The sequence below is a fragment of the Salmo salar genome, chromosome 20 (genome assembly GCF_965601325.2).
Source record: "Salmo salar chromosome 20, fSalSal1, whole genome shotgun sequence".
In the NCBI taxonomy this organism is placed as follows: Eukaryota; Metazoa; Chordata; class Actinopteri; order Salmoniformes; family Salmonidae; genus Salmo; species Salmo salar.
This window is the reverse complement of record NC_138310.1, coordinates 62184344-62200231: the sequence shown is the minus strand read 5'-3', so window position 1 is coordinate 62200231 and position 15888 is coordinate 62184344. Positions and strand designations below refer to the sequence as shown.

Below are 15888 nucleotides of genomic sequence, written 5' to 3'. Positions count from 1 at the left end.
CTTCCTCCACTGTTTGGGTACAGCAGACCTGCAATACTTGGGTACAACAGCCCTAGCTAGTCTAGATAAACATCAGTATCACTGTTTGGGTACTAACAGACCATAGCTAGCTTGATAAACATTAACAATACCTTCCCATGCAGGTTTACAACCAAGTGCTTTGTTTTCTGTCTGAAACTAAAAGTAATTATCCAGCTGCAGTTTAAACTTTACAGTGATCTGGGGTTCATTGAAAAGCAATAAAAGTAATAATCTCTGGTTTCCCCAGCTTTGGCTAAATGGGTGAGAGTAGCGTGAATGGTAAAGCACTAGTCAGACTAAAGGTCCCAGGTCTCTGCTAAAGGTGTAGGGACGATGATAATTCAGGACTATTTATCTATAGATGAATGGAAACGCAGACCTTTGTTCAGCTTGGCTTCTGTAACTGATGTTAAATATAATTTCAAAAGATTTATAAAGACATTCTCGCGTGTGTATGAATACCGTATGGGTGCAATTTCTGTGAGATTATTTTTATGATACGAAACGCTTCAGAGGCTCAATGCTGTGAAGCCACCGGTTAGCTGCACAGTGTTCATGCTTCTGCTAATGGAGCAGTTCTGATTGCTGTGCTGTTTTCTTAACCCACAGCATTGGATGGGACATAAAACAGTATAAACAGCCACAGAAATATATACATATTTTAAATAACAGACTCGTACCAAATGCAGTTCAAATGGCCAACTATAATTGCCCTATTATACAGTTGTGTGTCTTTCTCTGCTCGTTCCATAGTAGCTCTCTCTCTTGAGACATCAGCAAAATAAAGCAGCTAAAAACAGCCCAGACAGCCTTTTGCCTTGCTGGAAATCACAGAGGTATAATTTGGCTCTCTGCTTGCCCACCATGAGTTCCGGTGGAATGAGAGCGAGAGAGAGCCCATTTTGGGCAGCGACATGTTGTGGAGGTCAGAGGAGGTATGGATGGATCACAGGAGCCACACTGCCCAACCCTGCACAGGAGAAGGAGTGCCCTCCAATGTTACACTCACTATAGGGACTGGGTAGGCACACTGGTTGTGGTTCAGTGGTTTATTGTTGCCTAGCTGGAACTATCCAGAAGCCTGCATCCATCTTAAGGCCATTGCTTTCATAGATCACTATCCAACTGAGCATTCGAGGGAAGAAATATATTTAAAGACCTGAGGCCATGTGCCGTTTTTTACTTCTTCCCACTTTGTGTTTCCTCTGGAATATATACTGGGTGTCGTCGCTAAGCATTTGATTATAGGTCTCCATCCATCTCTCTCCCTCTCTCGCTTCATCTCTGATGGCCTCTGCCTTTCGTTTCCTCAGCCCTCTGACGGAACACCTCCTTTCCACGACCTCACAAGCCGATTGTTTCTCCGCACCGGCTTGTCGAGGATAAAACGAAACCGAGGGTCGAGGAATGCTGCTTGTGCAGCCTGCTTCCAACAGGAACGTTTAGCTGGGTCAGATAAAGGACCTTAATTGAATGGAGGAGGAAGTGTAGGAAGTGTAGGTTCAGCACTAACGACTTCTCCTCATGTGGGGGCTAGGGCTGACGTTTTTGTTCATGCAGATGTGGTAGATAACGGGTTATGTGGGAGTTCAGTGAGAGCTTTTAGATTCTGCAACATTCCATCTTGTGATCAATGTGTTTTAATTATTTTAGTTGATCTGAGAAAGCCGACGCTGATAAGGCATTTTGGTGTCTGTTGGGAAAAACTCTGTTTTCAGTCACCAGCCTTGGTGCTGAAATGTTCTCATAATGCTTTTCCTGTCCTGAATTAACCTCTGTGGAGAATATCAGTGCCTTTTGAGCCTATTTGGCATAGCCTAGCCTGGCTTCATAAGAGCCAGGTTGCAGTGACGGCTGCACTACCCCTAGAGAGAGACCCTGTCACACATATCATGCTTGGGGTGCTAGTTGTCCTGGTCTACAGAGCAGTAGCACAGTTAGATTGCTGTGTTCATTACAATTATTGTCCCACTAGTGTGATGCAATGAAGCTCTGCTATTTATAACAAACACAGTGTGTGCCTTTGGCATCAGCTGTTATTTTATGACATGGGGTTGTCGTCACTTTCGTGTGTCAAGCTGTTCCATGTGGAGGGCACCAGATGGCGCCCCCCTCTATCTACCAGCTCACACTGGTGTCAGTGTGGTATTCAGGGGAGTCTGAGGATCGAGTGTCTACAGTGCTACGTGCCTCAGCACAGTTGGATCAACCATGTGTTTTCCTATATCATATGTCTTCCAATTGACCAAAAGTTTAGACAGTAAATTATCTAAGTGCATCTGATTTACATCTGACTTGTTCCCTGCTGTTACAATTAGGAAACCAGACTGTTCTTGTCACAAACCGGCAGAGGCCATTTTGGGGACTTGGGAGTTCCAGTTGCATGTATCCTGTTTGTCTGTGAATAGTCGTTTTATCATCAGGGAAGCCATTCTGTACCCTCTGGCCCCGTGACGGCTGACCCTACAATGTAAACTGGGAGAAGCCAGGCATTTTAATTGTGTTTGGTAATATGATCCAGCAGAGCCTCCAAAGACAGCATTTTATTATAGTGTTTGTGTGTGTGTGTGTGTGTGTGTGTGTGTGTGTGTGTGTGTGTGTGTGTGTGTGTGTGTGTGTGTGTGTGTGTGTGTGTGTGTGGGGGGGGGCATCCCATCTCTTGGGGCATGCTGTCAGCTCCTTCAGACAACCCTGATTATCAGTCCCTGAGAGAGTATTCGAGAGGACCAGGGCCCATATTCACAAAGTGTCTTAGAGTAGGATTGCTGATCTAGGATCAGTTCAGCCTGTAAATCATAATGAAGAAGAGGGCAGACCTGGATCAGCACGCTTCGTGAATACGGGACCTGGACTCCTTTCAACAGACTTGGGCATGGCACTCCAGTCTGCGTGGAAATGGGAATGTCCCCCTCACTCTCCCTCCAGCCAGCCCTGCATATTTCTCTGAGCTTAAAAGGATCTTAGTGGGGTTTTACCATACTGTATGGTCTGTAAAAGGGGATACTGTTTACTGCCTACATGTTGGTTGCTGACAGGTTGGGATCTGGATCTGGTAGTGGTCTACAGTCATCCAGACAGTCTTTCCTCCGAGGCTGACTGAATTCCACACAGCAAATCTGTCAAAGGAAGATGAATGTGTATCGTCTGACTCCCAACTCACTCACTCACTCACTCACTCACTCACTCACTCACTCACTCACTCACTCACTCTTTCACTCACTCTTTCACTCACTCTTTCACTCACTCTTTCACTCACTCTTTCACTCACTCTTTCACTCACTCACTCACTCACTCACTCTTTCACTCAGATTAGCTGAAACCCCGAGGAGTTGTGCTTCCTAATCTACATATTTAGAACAATGACTCTGGTTAAGCCTATGAGACCATCTCAGTCTGACTGCTGCTGAACTGAGAGAAGCATGTTCCTGCTTATTTCAGTCCTGGACTGCCTTTACTAAGGCTTTACAAAAGATTACAGTCTTTCTGCTGTGCCCATTCATTTGACTTTAAACCTCGCTGTAAAATGGGAGGGAATAGCGTAATCGCAAAAACCTAATTCCCTAAGAATGAGTGATTATTACTGGGCAAGCGATGTGTAGCCTCCCAACCAGATTATGGGAACTCTTTGTACAATGGCCCAGTACGGTGACTGACTAAAGCATCTGTGTGTGTTTGCATTGTGTCCACATTGCAGACATTTATTTTTATGGATCTTCCAATTAAAAAAAGTAGTTGAGTTTGTGCATCCCTTTGTGCAGTATGACCTGTCCCCTCACAGATGCCTGTGACATGCGCACACACACACTGGAAAGACTCTTCTGCCCTGCTGCAGTACCACTCTGGCCCTGGTACTGGCAGCTGAGAAGCTAGGGGGGTTAGAGGGGGGTTGGACGGGGGCAGAGAGTGGTGCCAGAGCATGAGGCGCCTGCAGCCTGTGTGAGCACTAAGGGATGAGCTGTGCTTAAATTAAACTCTTCCTTCCTGACAGTTTGACTATTAGTGACACAAGCGTGTGTGTGTGTGTGTGTGTGTGTGTGTGTGTGTGTGTGTGTGTGTGTGTACACGTGGATGCACATGCATGCACAGCATCTGTGTGTGCATTGTGGAGCCCAGCTGTGGCTGTGCAGAATGAGGACAGCATGGGCTTGTTTAAAAGGCGACAGGGCAGATGTTGTAAAGCTTCCAACAGTGCAGCATCTCTCCTGAAGGAAGGAGGGAGAGGACATTGCTACTGCTACATCTGCATCTAATATGCATGGGCTGCACACTGTGGTCAGAACTGAGAAAGGGGTGGGATTATTCAAATATACACCACACAGAGTGGTTGGCAATGAGTCAAGGGGCATGTCTATGCAAAACAGAGCCCTAAAGTCTGTAGCAAGGGATCTGGTTATGCAGATTTGAAATCAGTTGATTGGATGAGGGTAGGAAAAATGGGTGTGTTTATGTAATGTGGTGTATTCTGCGAGAGGTGATGTGACCGTAGGACGGAGGAGCTTTTCAAGGCCTGTTTACTGTCTCCTCCTCTGATCTGTCTCTTCTTATTGGGGGCTTTTGCATGTCGTTGTGGTCCTAAAGGAGAAAATGGCAGCAAACTCTGAAATAAACAACGACTACGAGGTATGTGTTGTTTGTCTGTTGCACTCTGCATATATATGTGAGTGAGTGAGTTGATGGTATGTAGTGTTTACTCCTTCATTCTCTGCTAGAGTATTGGAATGAAACTATTTGTCTTGTCAGCATTGCCAGCTTCTCCCCTGAGTATATGCTTGAAGTTCACCACTATGTCACACAGTCTGCAACACAACACTACAAGTTTGCATTCAGTCAGTTTGGTATAAATATCAGTCTGTGTGTGTTCTCTGTGTGAACATAATTCTGCATTAGGCTTGATATTTTTTTCTCAACTCAGCTTTATACTGTGAAGTGTTTGGTTTGATGTGCACGGCTTCCCATTACTCTAAACACATGTTGGTTGTTGTTACCATGTGTTATTGTTTCTGGCACCACTGCAGCTGGGTGCTTGTTGCCTGTTGTGAGAGGGGAACCATCAGTCTTCCATAGGGATGTTAAGATGTCAATATTGATTAGATGTAATAACAGCTGAATGCACTGTGAGGGTATTGGATTTGGAGAGTTGCCCTAGCAGATGTTATTATCTGGGGCACTGGGGCTCTCTGCCTGTCTGATGGTGTCAATTGAATGGCATTTTGCTCAAGTCTTAGAGCACCAGTCTACTGTAGATGTACTGTAGTCAATATGGGTATTTCCAGGGTTGGGGAGTAACTGATTACATGTAATCGGATTTACAATTTTCCTTTTTTAAACATTACCAGCAGAAATATTGTAATCAGATTAGATACTTTTGCAAAACTAGCTGATTACTTCTTGGATTATTTTAAATTCAGAAAGGTTGTTTGAAAAAAATACATTGACACCTTTCTGTTTTCTCAACATTCAATTCTGCATTTCAAAAGGTTTAAGTCTCAGAGATCACTATGATGACACACCAAATGTCTCTGATGAATCGTTGTTGTCTTCTAATCCCTTTTAAGGGGAAGGTAATCCAAATGTAAATAATCTGATTACGTTACTGAGTTTGGGTAATCCGAAAGTTATGTTACTGATTACAATACTTCATACACTCCATGACCCCCTCTGTATGTATGACAACTAAGATGAGCACCTGACTTCCCTTTGGCTGTTCTGGCAGATCTGTGTGTATGTATTGGCAGCTCTCCTCTCCTCCCCCCATCTATCTCTCTGCCTTCCTGCCTCTCTCTCTCTCTCTCTCTCTCTCTCTCTCTCTCTCTCTCTCTCTCTCTCTCTCTCTCTCTCTCTCTCTCTCTCTCTCTCTCTCTCTCTCTCTGTCTCTCCATTCTGTCTCGTTAATAGCCCAGTCTCACTCAGACACACAGAGCCCTGCTGTGCTGATCTAAACAACCACAGCATTCACATAGAGCAGAGCAGAGAAGAGCACACATGCTCACTGCATCACCACCTGCACCCGGGTAAGCCACAAGGGTGAACCTCACTGGTGTTCTACCCAAACATTAAACCAAACACTCCACAATGTGCAGACATTATCAAGGGAATTCGCTCATAAATGAGATTGGGGTAATAGCATGTTCCAAAATTAGTGTTTATAGGTGAATCCCACAGAACAAGAATTCATTAAATGTAGATGTTTGGATGTTCTGAGTCTACTGTGTGTTTGAATGTGTCACAACAGACTCGCAGGACTTGGGTGGCCAATGGGGCATCTCCCGTCTAGTCTGCAGAACATCCCAGTAAAATACAGTTTGGATTTCACAGGGGCATTGAAGCCTCTCATTTCACTTAAGACACTGTAAAATAAAGCATGACCTCCAGAAGGAGGGGAAATAAACATGTTCTGAAGTAAATGCCCAGTCTATGACTATACTCCCACTTAATAAGGTAGTTTTCACAACCGGACATTGAATGATAACACCATAATTACTATACTGTAGTTTTAGTAGATAGAAATAACTAGGCTGACATTTAGAATTTCCTGCAGTAGAAATGTGTTTTCATCACACCAGGTCAGTAACAACATGCTTTACAGTTTCTTTATGGCTCTCTGGGGCTTGTGATATCAATTCCCATGTCTGCACACACTCAGGTTGGCGTTTTTCATTAGGAATCTTGTTCTAGAGGCAGTTCTGCAGAGTGGTCAATAGGTGGCAGAGCCACAAAGTCATAAAACCTGATCTTAACCGTAACCACACACACCCTAATGTCTAACCCTAACCTTTAAGACCAAAAATCACATTTTTGTTTCAATAAATGTTTACAATATAGCCAATTTTGACTTTGCAGCTGGCCTATCTAAAGGGACATTTTTCAGTTCTGTTTCCAGGAAAAGACTTGCGACAATAAACGTTAATCTGCCACACACACACACACACACACACACACACACACCCATGTCCTATGTTAAGCACTTAGCTGCCTGGTCCCCTGAGTGCAACATTACATGCTACTCCCCCTCATCTCTCAACACAGTGGCAGGTCAACACAGTGGCAGGTCAACACAGTGGCAGGTCAACACAGTGGCAGGTTAGCCCTCTACCTCGCTCCATCAGTAACAAAGCAGGGTATTGTTGCCAACCACAACTACTGTTATGTTCAATTTGGTTTCATGTCCTTTTATTATTTCTCTGAGACTGTATTATACAGTCTAACCAACCATCAACCTTTTAGTCCGTCAGTCAGGGAAAAAAAGTTTGTTCCCACATCCCATCATTTCTTCCCCTTTTTTGGACTTAGTTGGTGGTATGTTGACAATGGGCCCTTTGAGGGCAGACAGACAGTGAGCTGATTGAAGTTCCCTCCTAAAGGTAAACATTAGCTTCTTCAATAAGCATGTGAAGGAACCCACAACATGCCATTCAAAAGAGCTTATAAGAACTCATTAAAGAGTATTGAGTACCTTCCACAAAAGTGGGTGCAGAGTAAAATGCATTATGTGCACCGCCACGGACCAGAGTGAAATTGTTATATGCTGGCTTCACTATGGCATGTTGTTACTCGTAATGACCTGAACTATACAGATAGAAAAGTTTGAGATCACCAATTGTTGTCACGTGTAGTTATTGTGACAGGACATTGCCTGTCTGAGAAGTCTGATTCTGTACTGTAGAGATTTTTACCCATGACATTTTCTTTAGAGCAGAGAAATCTTTTGTTGTGTTGGACTGACTGCTCTGTAAAATCTGTGGAATGAAACTTTTAAGATAAGATCACAAACCTTCATACAAATCATAAACAGCTGACATACTACACGTTTCTGACTGCAGCTGTTGAGTTTTCCACAACATCTGTGGAAGTATTTTGCAGTTAAGTGCCTTAGTTATTGCTCAAGGGGCTGGCCACCGCAGCAGTATGCCACCTTGGACTTGAACCAGAAACTTTCTCGTTTCATTTGGTTGGTATGCACCGACTGCACTATATACAGTGAATTCGGAAAGTATTCAGACCCCTTGACTTTTTCCACATTTTGTTACGTTACAGCCTTATTCTAAAATGGATTAAATAAAATAAAATCCTCAGCAATCTACACATTGGCAGGGACTGGGAGTCAGGATCGAGGCAAAGATGAACGGAGACTAGTCAGGATCGAGGCATAGATGAACAGAGCAAAGTACAGAGATCTTTGATGAAAACCTGTTCCAGAGCTCTCAGGACTTTAGACTGGTGGCGACATAGGCGAAGGTTCACCTTCCAACAGGACAACGACCCTAAGCACACAGCCAAGACAACGCATGACTGGCTTCGGGACAAGTCTCTGAATGTCATTGAGTGGCCAAGCCAGAACCCGGACTTGAACCCATCAACCATCTCTGGAGAGATCTGAAAATCGCTGTGCCGCAACGCTCCCCATCCAACGTGACAGAGCTTGAGAGGATCTGCAGAGAAGAATGGGAGAAACTCCCCAAATACAAGTGTGCCAAGCTTGTAGCTTCATACCCTAGAAGACTTGAGACTGTAATCACTGCCAAAGGTGCTTCAACACAGTACTGAGTAAATGGTCTGAATACTTATGTAAATGTAATACTTCTGTTTTTAGTCATTTCTAAAAACCTACATTTTTCTTTGTCATTATGGGGTATTGTGTGTAGATTGAGGTAAAAAAAAAAACGATTTAATACATTTTAGAATAAGGCTGTAACCTAAACATTTTGAAAAAGTCAAGGGGTCTGAATACTTTCCGAAGGCACTGTACGACTAGGTAGTTTGAGTTGCATGCCTCAGGTGAATAAGAGCATTGATAATGCTGTCTGCATTGCAGTGACAGGTAATCAGACCTCCTTAGAACAGCATATGAGACCACCAGGTTAATCTTACTGGAGGTGTCACTGTATTAGTTTCCTGTGGTGTGATTTCTGTGTTGGTCTGGCTCAGCTCGACCATAGGTTGGGTGTTTTTATAGCTAGTCAATAGTGTTTTTTTCCTAAGCTTATTGGTGCATCAGCCTCTGGAACTATGTTGAGTTCAGATGCTCAGCTGTAGCCCTGTTGGCTGACTGGGGTGTTTCAGGTATACGTCAAGAGAGCGTTCAGATATGTAGCCTCATTTTGTTTCTGACTGTATGCTTTAGATTTCTCCTCTCCTTTTCTCAGGAATAGTGTGACTAAATCAAAAGGAATGCAATGGAATAAGAAGTTAAATGAAGATGTAGAGTTATGTGACTTAATTTACCAAGACAAATGTTGGTCAACGAGACTATCATTTTCATTATGACAGCCTCTTTGTCTATTCTTGTTAGTTGTGATGACTTCAGTTTGACTGATTCTCTCTTACTGTATGTAGTCTGCTCTCTCTTCCTTTCTTAAGGAATTGAGGTTATCTTATTATGTTGAACCCATGATAAACACATCAAAGTGATCTAATGGAAAGTCCCATGACAAATAAATGTCCAATGTATTTTCCCAACAAAGCACTGTACGTACATGAGATAAATGGATGGAATAATTCTAAACCCAGTTGACTAATAGGCCTAGTATTATGTTTGGGTTTGGGAGGTTGCAGCAGTTCAATGCATAACTCTGTAAAGTCATTAGTGTATGTGTGTCTCCCATGAAGGCAAGTGAACAAGTACACACTTGGGACAGGGTAGAGAGTTGGGACAGGGTAGAGAGTTGGGAGAGGGGAGATGAAGGCTCAGAAGGAAAGCATGCGTGGGTGACGAAACACTTGGAACTTTATTTGCGACTGATGCTACCCTACCTCTCTAGACTGAGCTGTTCATTAACAGAGAGGAGGATACATGATCCTGTTCGCCCTCTCTCCTCCCTCCATCCTCATATCCTGCAGCAATGCAAGAGGGTGAAAGGGGGGCAGTAATCCCAAGGTTAACCCACTCCAGAGTACTCTGTTCCAGGCATGCCAAGTAGCCCTGATGGACGTGCTGCCCAGGCTGACTGACTGGGTGATGTCACCAGTCCAACTCTGCTGCCTGACCGTCACTACCACTATTGTTTTGCTGTCTGTGTTAAGGCTCCATTTATATTCAGTATCATCTGAGATTCCTCCTCCTTATCTCTCTCTCCTCTCCCCACTATTGGTTTCTATCTGTTTTCTCTCTCTCCCTCCCTTGATATGCCATCTCTTTTCTTCTCACTTTATGTCAAACTGTCAAATAAAGACCTCATGAGACAGTGTTTTTTTTGGAAGCGAGGCAGCCAGCCATGCAGGCGGGTAAAGAGAGGAGAGTTCCATCCATCTACAGGGAAATTCCTTGATAATCATCCCTTAAATCCATTTCAGCTGTGGCTGCGGTCTCCTAAGACTTTAATGCTAAAGATAATCACACACTCCAGTGCCTGACAGCCCAACTGATACACCTGGGCTTTTCAGGCAGCGTAACCAGAGATGAGTGGCCTCAAAAATGAGGAAGTTGGTGTTATTGGCATGGTGTGGTTTGGACAGCCTGATCCTGTGAACCGTGATGGGTGCGTGGGCCGTGGATGGATTTCATGTCTATGTGGCGGATCGGACTAGGAGCCCCAGGGCGGTGGGACAGCCAGGCAGCTCGATGGGGCTGAAGGACACAGTGTCCTGGTTCAGAGGGGGTATATAGGCAGGGGATGCTGGGCACTCCGGACCGTTTCCAGGTGAGGGCATGAAGAGCTGGTTGAGAGGAGGCAAGCGAGCAAGGCTGTTACATCTCATACAGGGTAACACAGGTGAGGTACTGCAGGAGAACAGGTGAGTTATTGTCCAGAAGGTGATTTTTAAAAAATTGAGTCTCGTGAGGTTTTTTTTGTTAAGGACATAAGAAATCGAGTCTAGTTGGAGTACACCCAGGATCAGTTCATTTCTTATAAAGTAAACTTTTTTGTAAGTTTGGATTGTCGTTTAATTGTTTTATGATTGATTACAAAGACTGCATTATCTTTAGATATATGTCATCAATCAGACTTGTCCTTCAAGTTTTTAAATGGTAGAGCAGAGAAGTGTTCAGAATCTGACCATTATTCTCACTGTGTGGCAAGTAAAGGATTTAGAAATGTTAGATCTGAAAACCATTCCACACACATCTCTGCTCCAGAGTTGATAGTGTTGGTTGTTATTGACCTGGGACGCTGTTAACTGGGTCACACGGTGGGTCGTCCATGTAGGACAATAGATTGGACATTGATCCATGTGGTTTGGTCAGAGAAAATGCAGACCAGAGGGAAACAAGTCAATGGTCCTCTAATCTGCGAGACTATTAATTTCCTTTCCTCTCTGTCCTCTCTGCCCCTGAGCTCCTAATCCCAATCCCTGTGTAATTAAAAATGTGAGAATGACAAGAAAAACCTTGTTGGGATGACAAGAAAAACCTTGTTGGGTGACTTGGAAAACCTTGTTGGGTGACTTGGAAAACCTTGTTGGGTGACTTGGAAAACCTTGCATGGCCTTGCTCTGAACTCTGAGTGTTACTATGCATGTGTATTTCAGTTTTTATTTTCAGTAAAGACATTTCCACTCTACCTGATGCAACTGCAGCAGGATCAGTTAATTTCATGTGCTTCAGTAACAGTGCTTTGTTAGACCCCCTGAATGGGAAGAAATCAGAATCAGTTAAACTAAGTGCAGCTGGACAAATAAACAACATTAGGCTGTGAGTACTGCTGGAGTGGAATGGCCAGACAGTATAGATCCCTGCCCATACCAACATTATTTCTGGACATTGCTGAAACAATTCTTTCCACACATCTCTGAATACAACTCAATCACCCTGTGGGCTACTCCAGTGGACAGCCATGTTGCTTACTCTGGCATCCAACAGGCATGTCATTTTCTACAGCTGGATCCAGACGTCTGTGTCTCACTACACACTCGTTGTTCATTTAATTCAAGTTTATTTAATCATTTCATTATTTATTTTTTAATTTGTGTTTCGTTTTCTTTCAACCCTTTTGTACTGGTCCGTTCTACACAAAACACCATCACACAACGCTATCCTGTTGTCACGCCAACCTACCCTTCAACTCCCTCCATCACCATTCCCCATGCCTCGTTCTGATTGGTCCTTCCAATCCTTACTTCCCTGTTGCCCCTGCTCCTTGCCACGCCCCTCTCTACTCCAAATACATGTTCCCTCCTGGTTGGAGATGGCAGAGTGCACTGTAGCCCCAGTAGCAATGGAGGACAGTGACTGTGAGGCTCACTCATCATCAGATGACCAGGACTCCGCCCCGCCATCCCCTGGCCACACCAGGGACCACCACCATCAGGCCGAACAGGTACCAGTGACCAGACCAGATATGGGTCAAAGAAATATGCCAAGTACTAGCCAAATATTTGAGCTGCTGTGCTTGATTTAGTTGGACTGGCACAATGAATGGAACAAATGGAATGGTCCGAAAAGTTCCAAATTCCAAGCTAAATCAAGTGCACCTCAAATACTTTGAAGTATTTGACATATTTGTATAGGTCTCTCAGTGAAATCCCCATCGCCCCCCTCCTAAGCCCTATCCCCTCTTAAGTGTCATACACAACACAGTGATGTTGTTGTGGCAGGATGTTTCATACTGCTGCGCTCTTATGTTGCCCCTGTTACCTTCCTCGCAGGTAGCCTAGTGGTTAGAGCGTTGGACTAGTAACCGAAAGGTTGCAAGATCGAATCCCTGAGCTGACAAGGTAAAAATCTGTCGTTCGGCCCCTGAGCAAGGCACTGTTCCTACGCCGTCATTGAAAATAAGAATTTGTTTTTAACTGACTTGCCTAGTTAAATAAAGTAAAAAATAAATAAATATGGAACCACAATCAGCCCACTGTCGGCATGCAGGGATAATCTCCTGTTATTATCCTTAGAACCATGTGGAAGGACAATCTAAGATTCATACATACCAAGGACTGGCAACCATTTTTAAGTTAATTGTCCACATGCTTTAGAACCCCTTCGTAGTTCACTAGTTTACTTCCTAGTTTACTAGTTCCTGTTTGAACCACCTATTTGTGCAAAACAAGTTCAGAGTGCTTTACTATTGATCCAATTAAAGGAGGCCCAATGGGATGTGTCTGTTCACAGAGCTAAAACCTGGAAGAACAGCAATGTATCATCATGACTCTATGTCCGCTTTCAAAACTTATTATCACTATTGAGCAGAGATATGGTACCGTAACTCCAGTTTACACTCATTACTATTGTTCCTTTTAGAACTAAAACAGCCTCCTAGCCCTTTCAAAACCACTATATTATTTATAGTGGAGCAGGCTGGCGCATGGCAGAGAGAGCTGTGGTAACATGAGCACCAGTCTCTAGTCTGGGAACTCCGGAGAGATATACCTTTACAAGTTCAGCTACACACAGGGGCTCTGCCTTTGTTGGTCTCATGAATTGTAGGTATTGTCATCAGGTAAGGTAGATGGTTTACTCTTGTGGTTTGGGAAAAAGCAGAGAAGGGAAGAAAATGTAGTTATGATTGACAGGTTTAGGTAGATTTGAAAATGAGAGTGCTGTTACTAATCACTACCTTGGGGCCACAAATTGATCAGTCATTGTGTAAATGACATTTGAGGTGACATGTTTAACACCAACAGGTTTTTATCAGGTTTCCTTTGTCTACCAGTATGTTGAGAGAGAGAAACCCATTAGATGATGTCAAGGTTGAGTCCTTGTTGATGTAATAAAGTGTGTTTTTGTGAATGTTTGAAGTTGTATCACACTATATATTACAGCAATTCATTTGAGTAGTCATCTAGTAATCAAGAAGGTTCATTAATCGTTTAGAGGTTAATTTGCTTTAGCTCTACTCTATCAATGGAAAACATATTTGGTTGTGGAAGCGCGCACAAATGCCACCCAGATGTGGTGTCATGACATGTTTCTATGATCTGTGCAGTCTGGCAGTGACTCCTGTCCTTCTGCTGTGGTGGAACTTCTGATGTAACCCATTAAACGGTTCCCTCCACTCTTTATCATCCACGTGGCTACAGTACCGTACCTTCTATTGAATTGTGTTGTCCCAGCTTGAGTCCCAAATGGCACCCAATTCCCTATATAGTGCACTACTTTTGACCAGGGTCCATAGGGAATAGGGTGCCACCAAGTCTGAATCTGCTGAGCAGGGAGAATCTTTTCAGCCAGCTGCCACGGCACTGCACTTTAAACAAGATATATCCTCCCATTTCCTACAAGTTCAGGAAGGTAAATGATGTAGTTCTGTCCTTGATCTGTTCTCGTCTATATATGTGGTGTATTATGTCATGTTTTGTGTGGACCCCAGGAAGAGTAGCTGCTGCTTCAGCAACAGCTAATGGGGATCCTATTAAAATACTAATAATACAATTATGATCCGAGTTATCTACTCTAGTGGAGGACCATGTGCTTGTTATCAGTTTGATGGACATCACGGATCTCTTCTTCCCTGGCATTTGACATCGGCATTCCTCCCATCAGCACAAATATTTACCCTCTTATGTTGTTAATCTTGTAGCTTCTCTGGTGGTCTCTCTAGTGAATCAGTCAGTCAATATCTTCTTTCCTCACTGTCTCTTAGTGTAAATCTTCTCTAACCCCTAGAGAACTAGGCCTATCTTGCACTTATAATAATGATTTCTTAGGTTGTTTCTCGTACCTTCTCTCCATCAAAACATTCAGTGATTCTAACCACTCTGTACTTTCTTCTTTCCTGTTGATCCTTATGTTGCCCCTGTTACCTTCCTCCTTGTTTTCCTTCCGATCTATATTATCCTCCTTCCTGCGTCAACCTTTACTCCCCTCCGTCCACTCTTCTCTACATCACCTCTCCCACCCACCCGGAAAACACCCACCCGCACCGTTCCCTGGCCCCCCTCCCCCTTAGCACTCAAGCCATTCCAAGGACGACTCTGAAGACTCTGAGTTGGAGAACAACAAGATGCAACAAGACTCCCACCACAACGGGGGCCATCCACACCCCCACCCGCCTCTTCCCAGCTATGAGCACAGCCCCGACCATGAGCACCCCCACCCGGTGGACAGGGAGGCGGAGGGTGGCGACAGCCCCCCGAACACCCCCGGGACACCCACCTCTGGGACCCCACCCTTTTTGCGCCCCCCCACGGCAGGTGGCAGGGCCCAGTCAGACAACCAGTGCGTAGGGAGGCTGCAGCTGGGTGGAGGTGGGATGGTGGATCACTATGATATGCAGTCTCCCCTCAGTCCCACCAGGCCCAAGAGCCCCTGGGGCCGCTTTGATCCCTACGACTTTCCAGAGGTAAACTTCAGGTCAGGGGGACCGTGTAGAGACCAGAGGCAACACTATGGGCAACATGGGTTGGGTTATCAGTTCTCCAGTCCACATAGTATGTGCTTTAGCCTCAGAGGAGCACTAGCAGCAGGTTCAGGCCATTTCCAGTGATGTTTACTTGGGAACTTTGATTGTGTCTGACCGATGACTCAGTTTGTGGCTTTCGCTTTGAAATTGATGTTGGTCAAAGACAGTAGTGTGTTCTGGTGTGTTGACAATGGCTTCATTCAATACCCTACATCTGGTGAAACGGCTTTAAGTTTGAAAGACATGTATTTATGTGTGGTAGGTGTTAACTTTTTATTTGGAAAGATTACTGTAACTCGCAATGTGCCGCCACCAGAATTGAGCAGATTGTTTAAAATGGCGCCTCTTTGTTTCTCCTGCTTTCTTAGGACCAAGACAAGGAATACGTGGGATTTGCCACACTGCCAAACCAGGTGCACCGTAAGTCTGTCAAGAAGGGCTTTGACTTCACCCTGATGGTAGCGGGGGAGTCTGGTCTGGGCAAGTCCACCCTGGTCAACAGCCTCTTCCTCACAGACCTCTACAAGGACAGGAAGCTACTCAACGCTGAGGGTGAGGCGGCCATTTTGGTGTCTCATCTTCTGAATAAATGAAT

The 15888-nt window shown here is 44.4% G+C and overlaps 1 protein-coding gene across 4 annotated transcripts in view; it reads left to right on the top strand.

Annotated features, from left to right (window-relative positions):
• LOC106581048 (septin-4) overlaps positions 1-15888 on the top strand; it is a 70240-nt gene that overhangs the window by 44836 nt on the left and 9516 nt on the right. Inside the window, exons 1-4 of one of the 4 annotated variants that reach the window (XM_014162736.2) lie at positions 10623-10752; positions 12151-12275; positions 14841-15233; positions 15662-15845. In XM_014162736.2, coding sequence (XP_014018211.1) covers positions 12174-12275; positions 14841-15233; positions 15662-15845 — 679 coding nt within the window. In that variant the 5' untranslated portion in view covers positions 10623-10752; positions 12151-12173. Of the gene's footprint in view, positions 1-4508; positions 4642-10622; positions 10753-11422; positions 12276-14840; positions 15234-15661; positions 15846-15888 lie in introns of those variants that run through there. The other 3 variants (XM_014162732.3, XM_014162738.3, XM_014162739.3) reach the window with 3 other exon arrangements.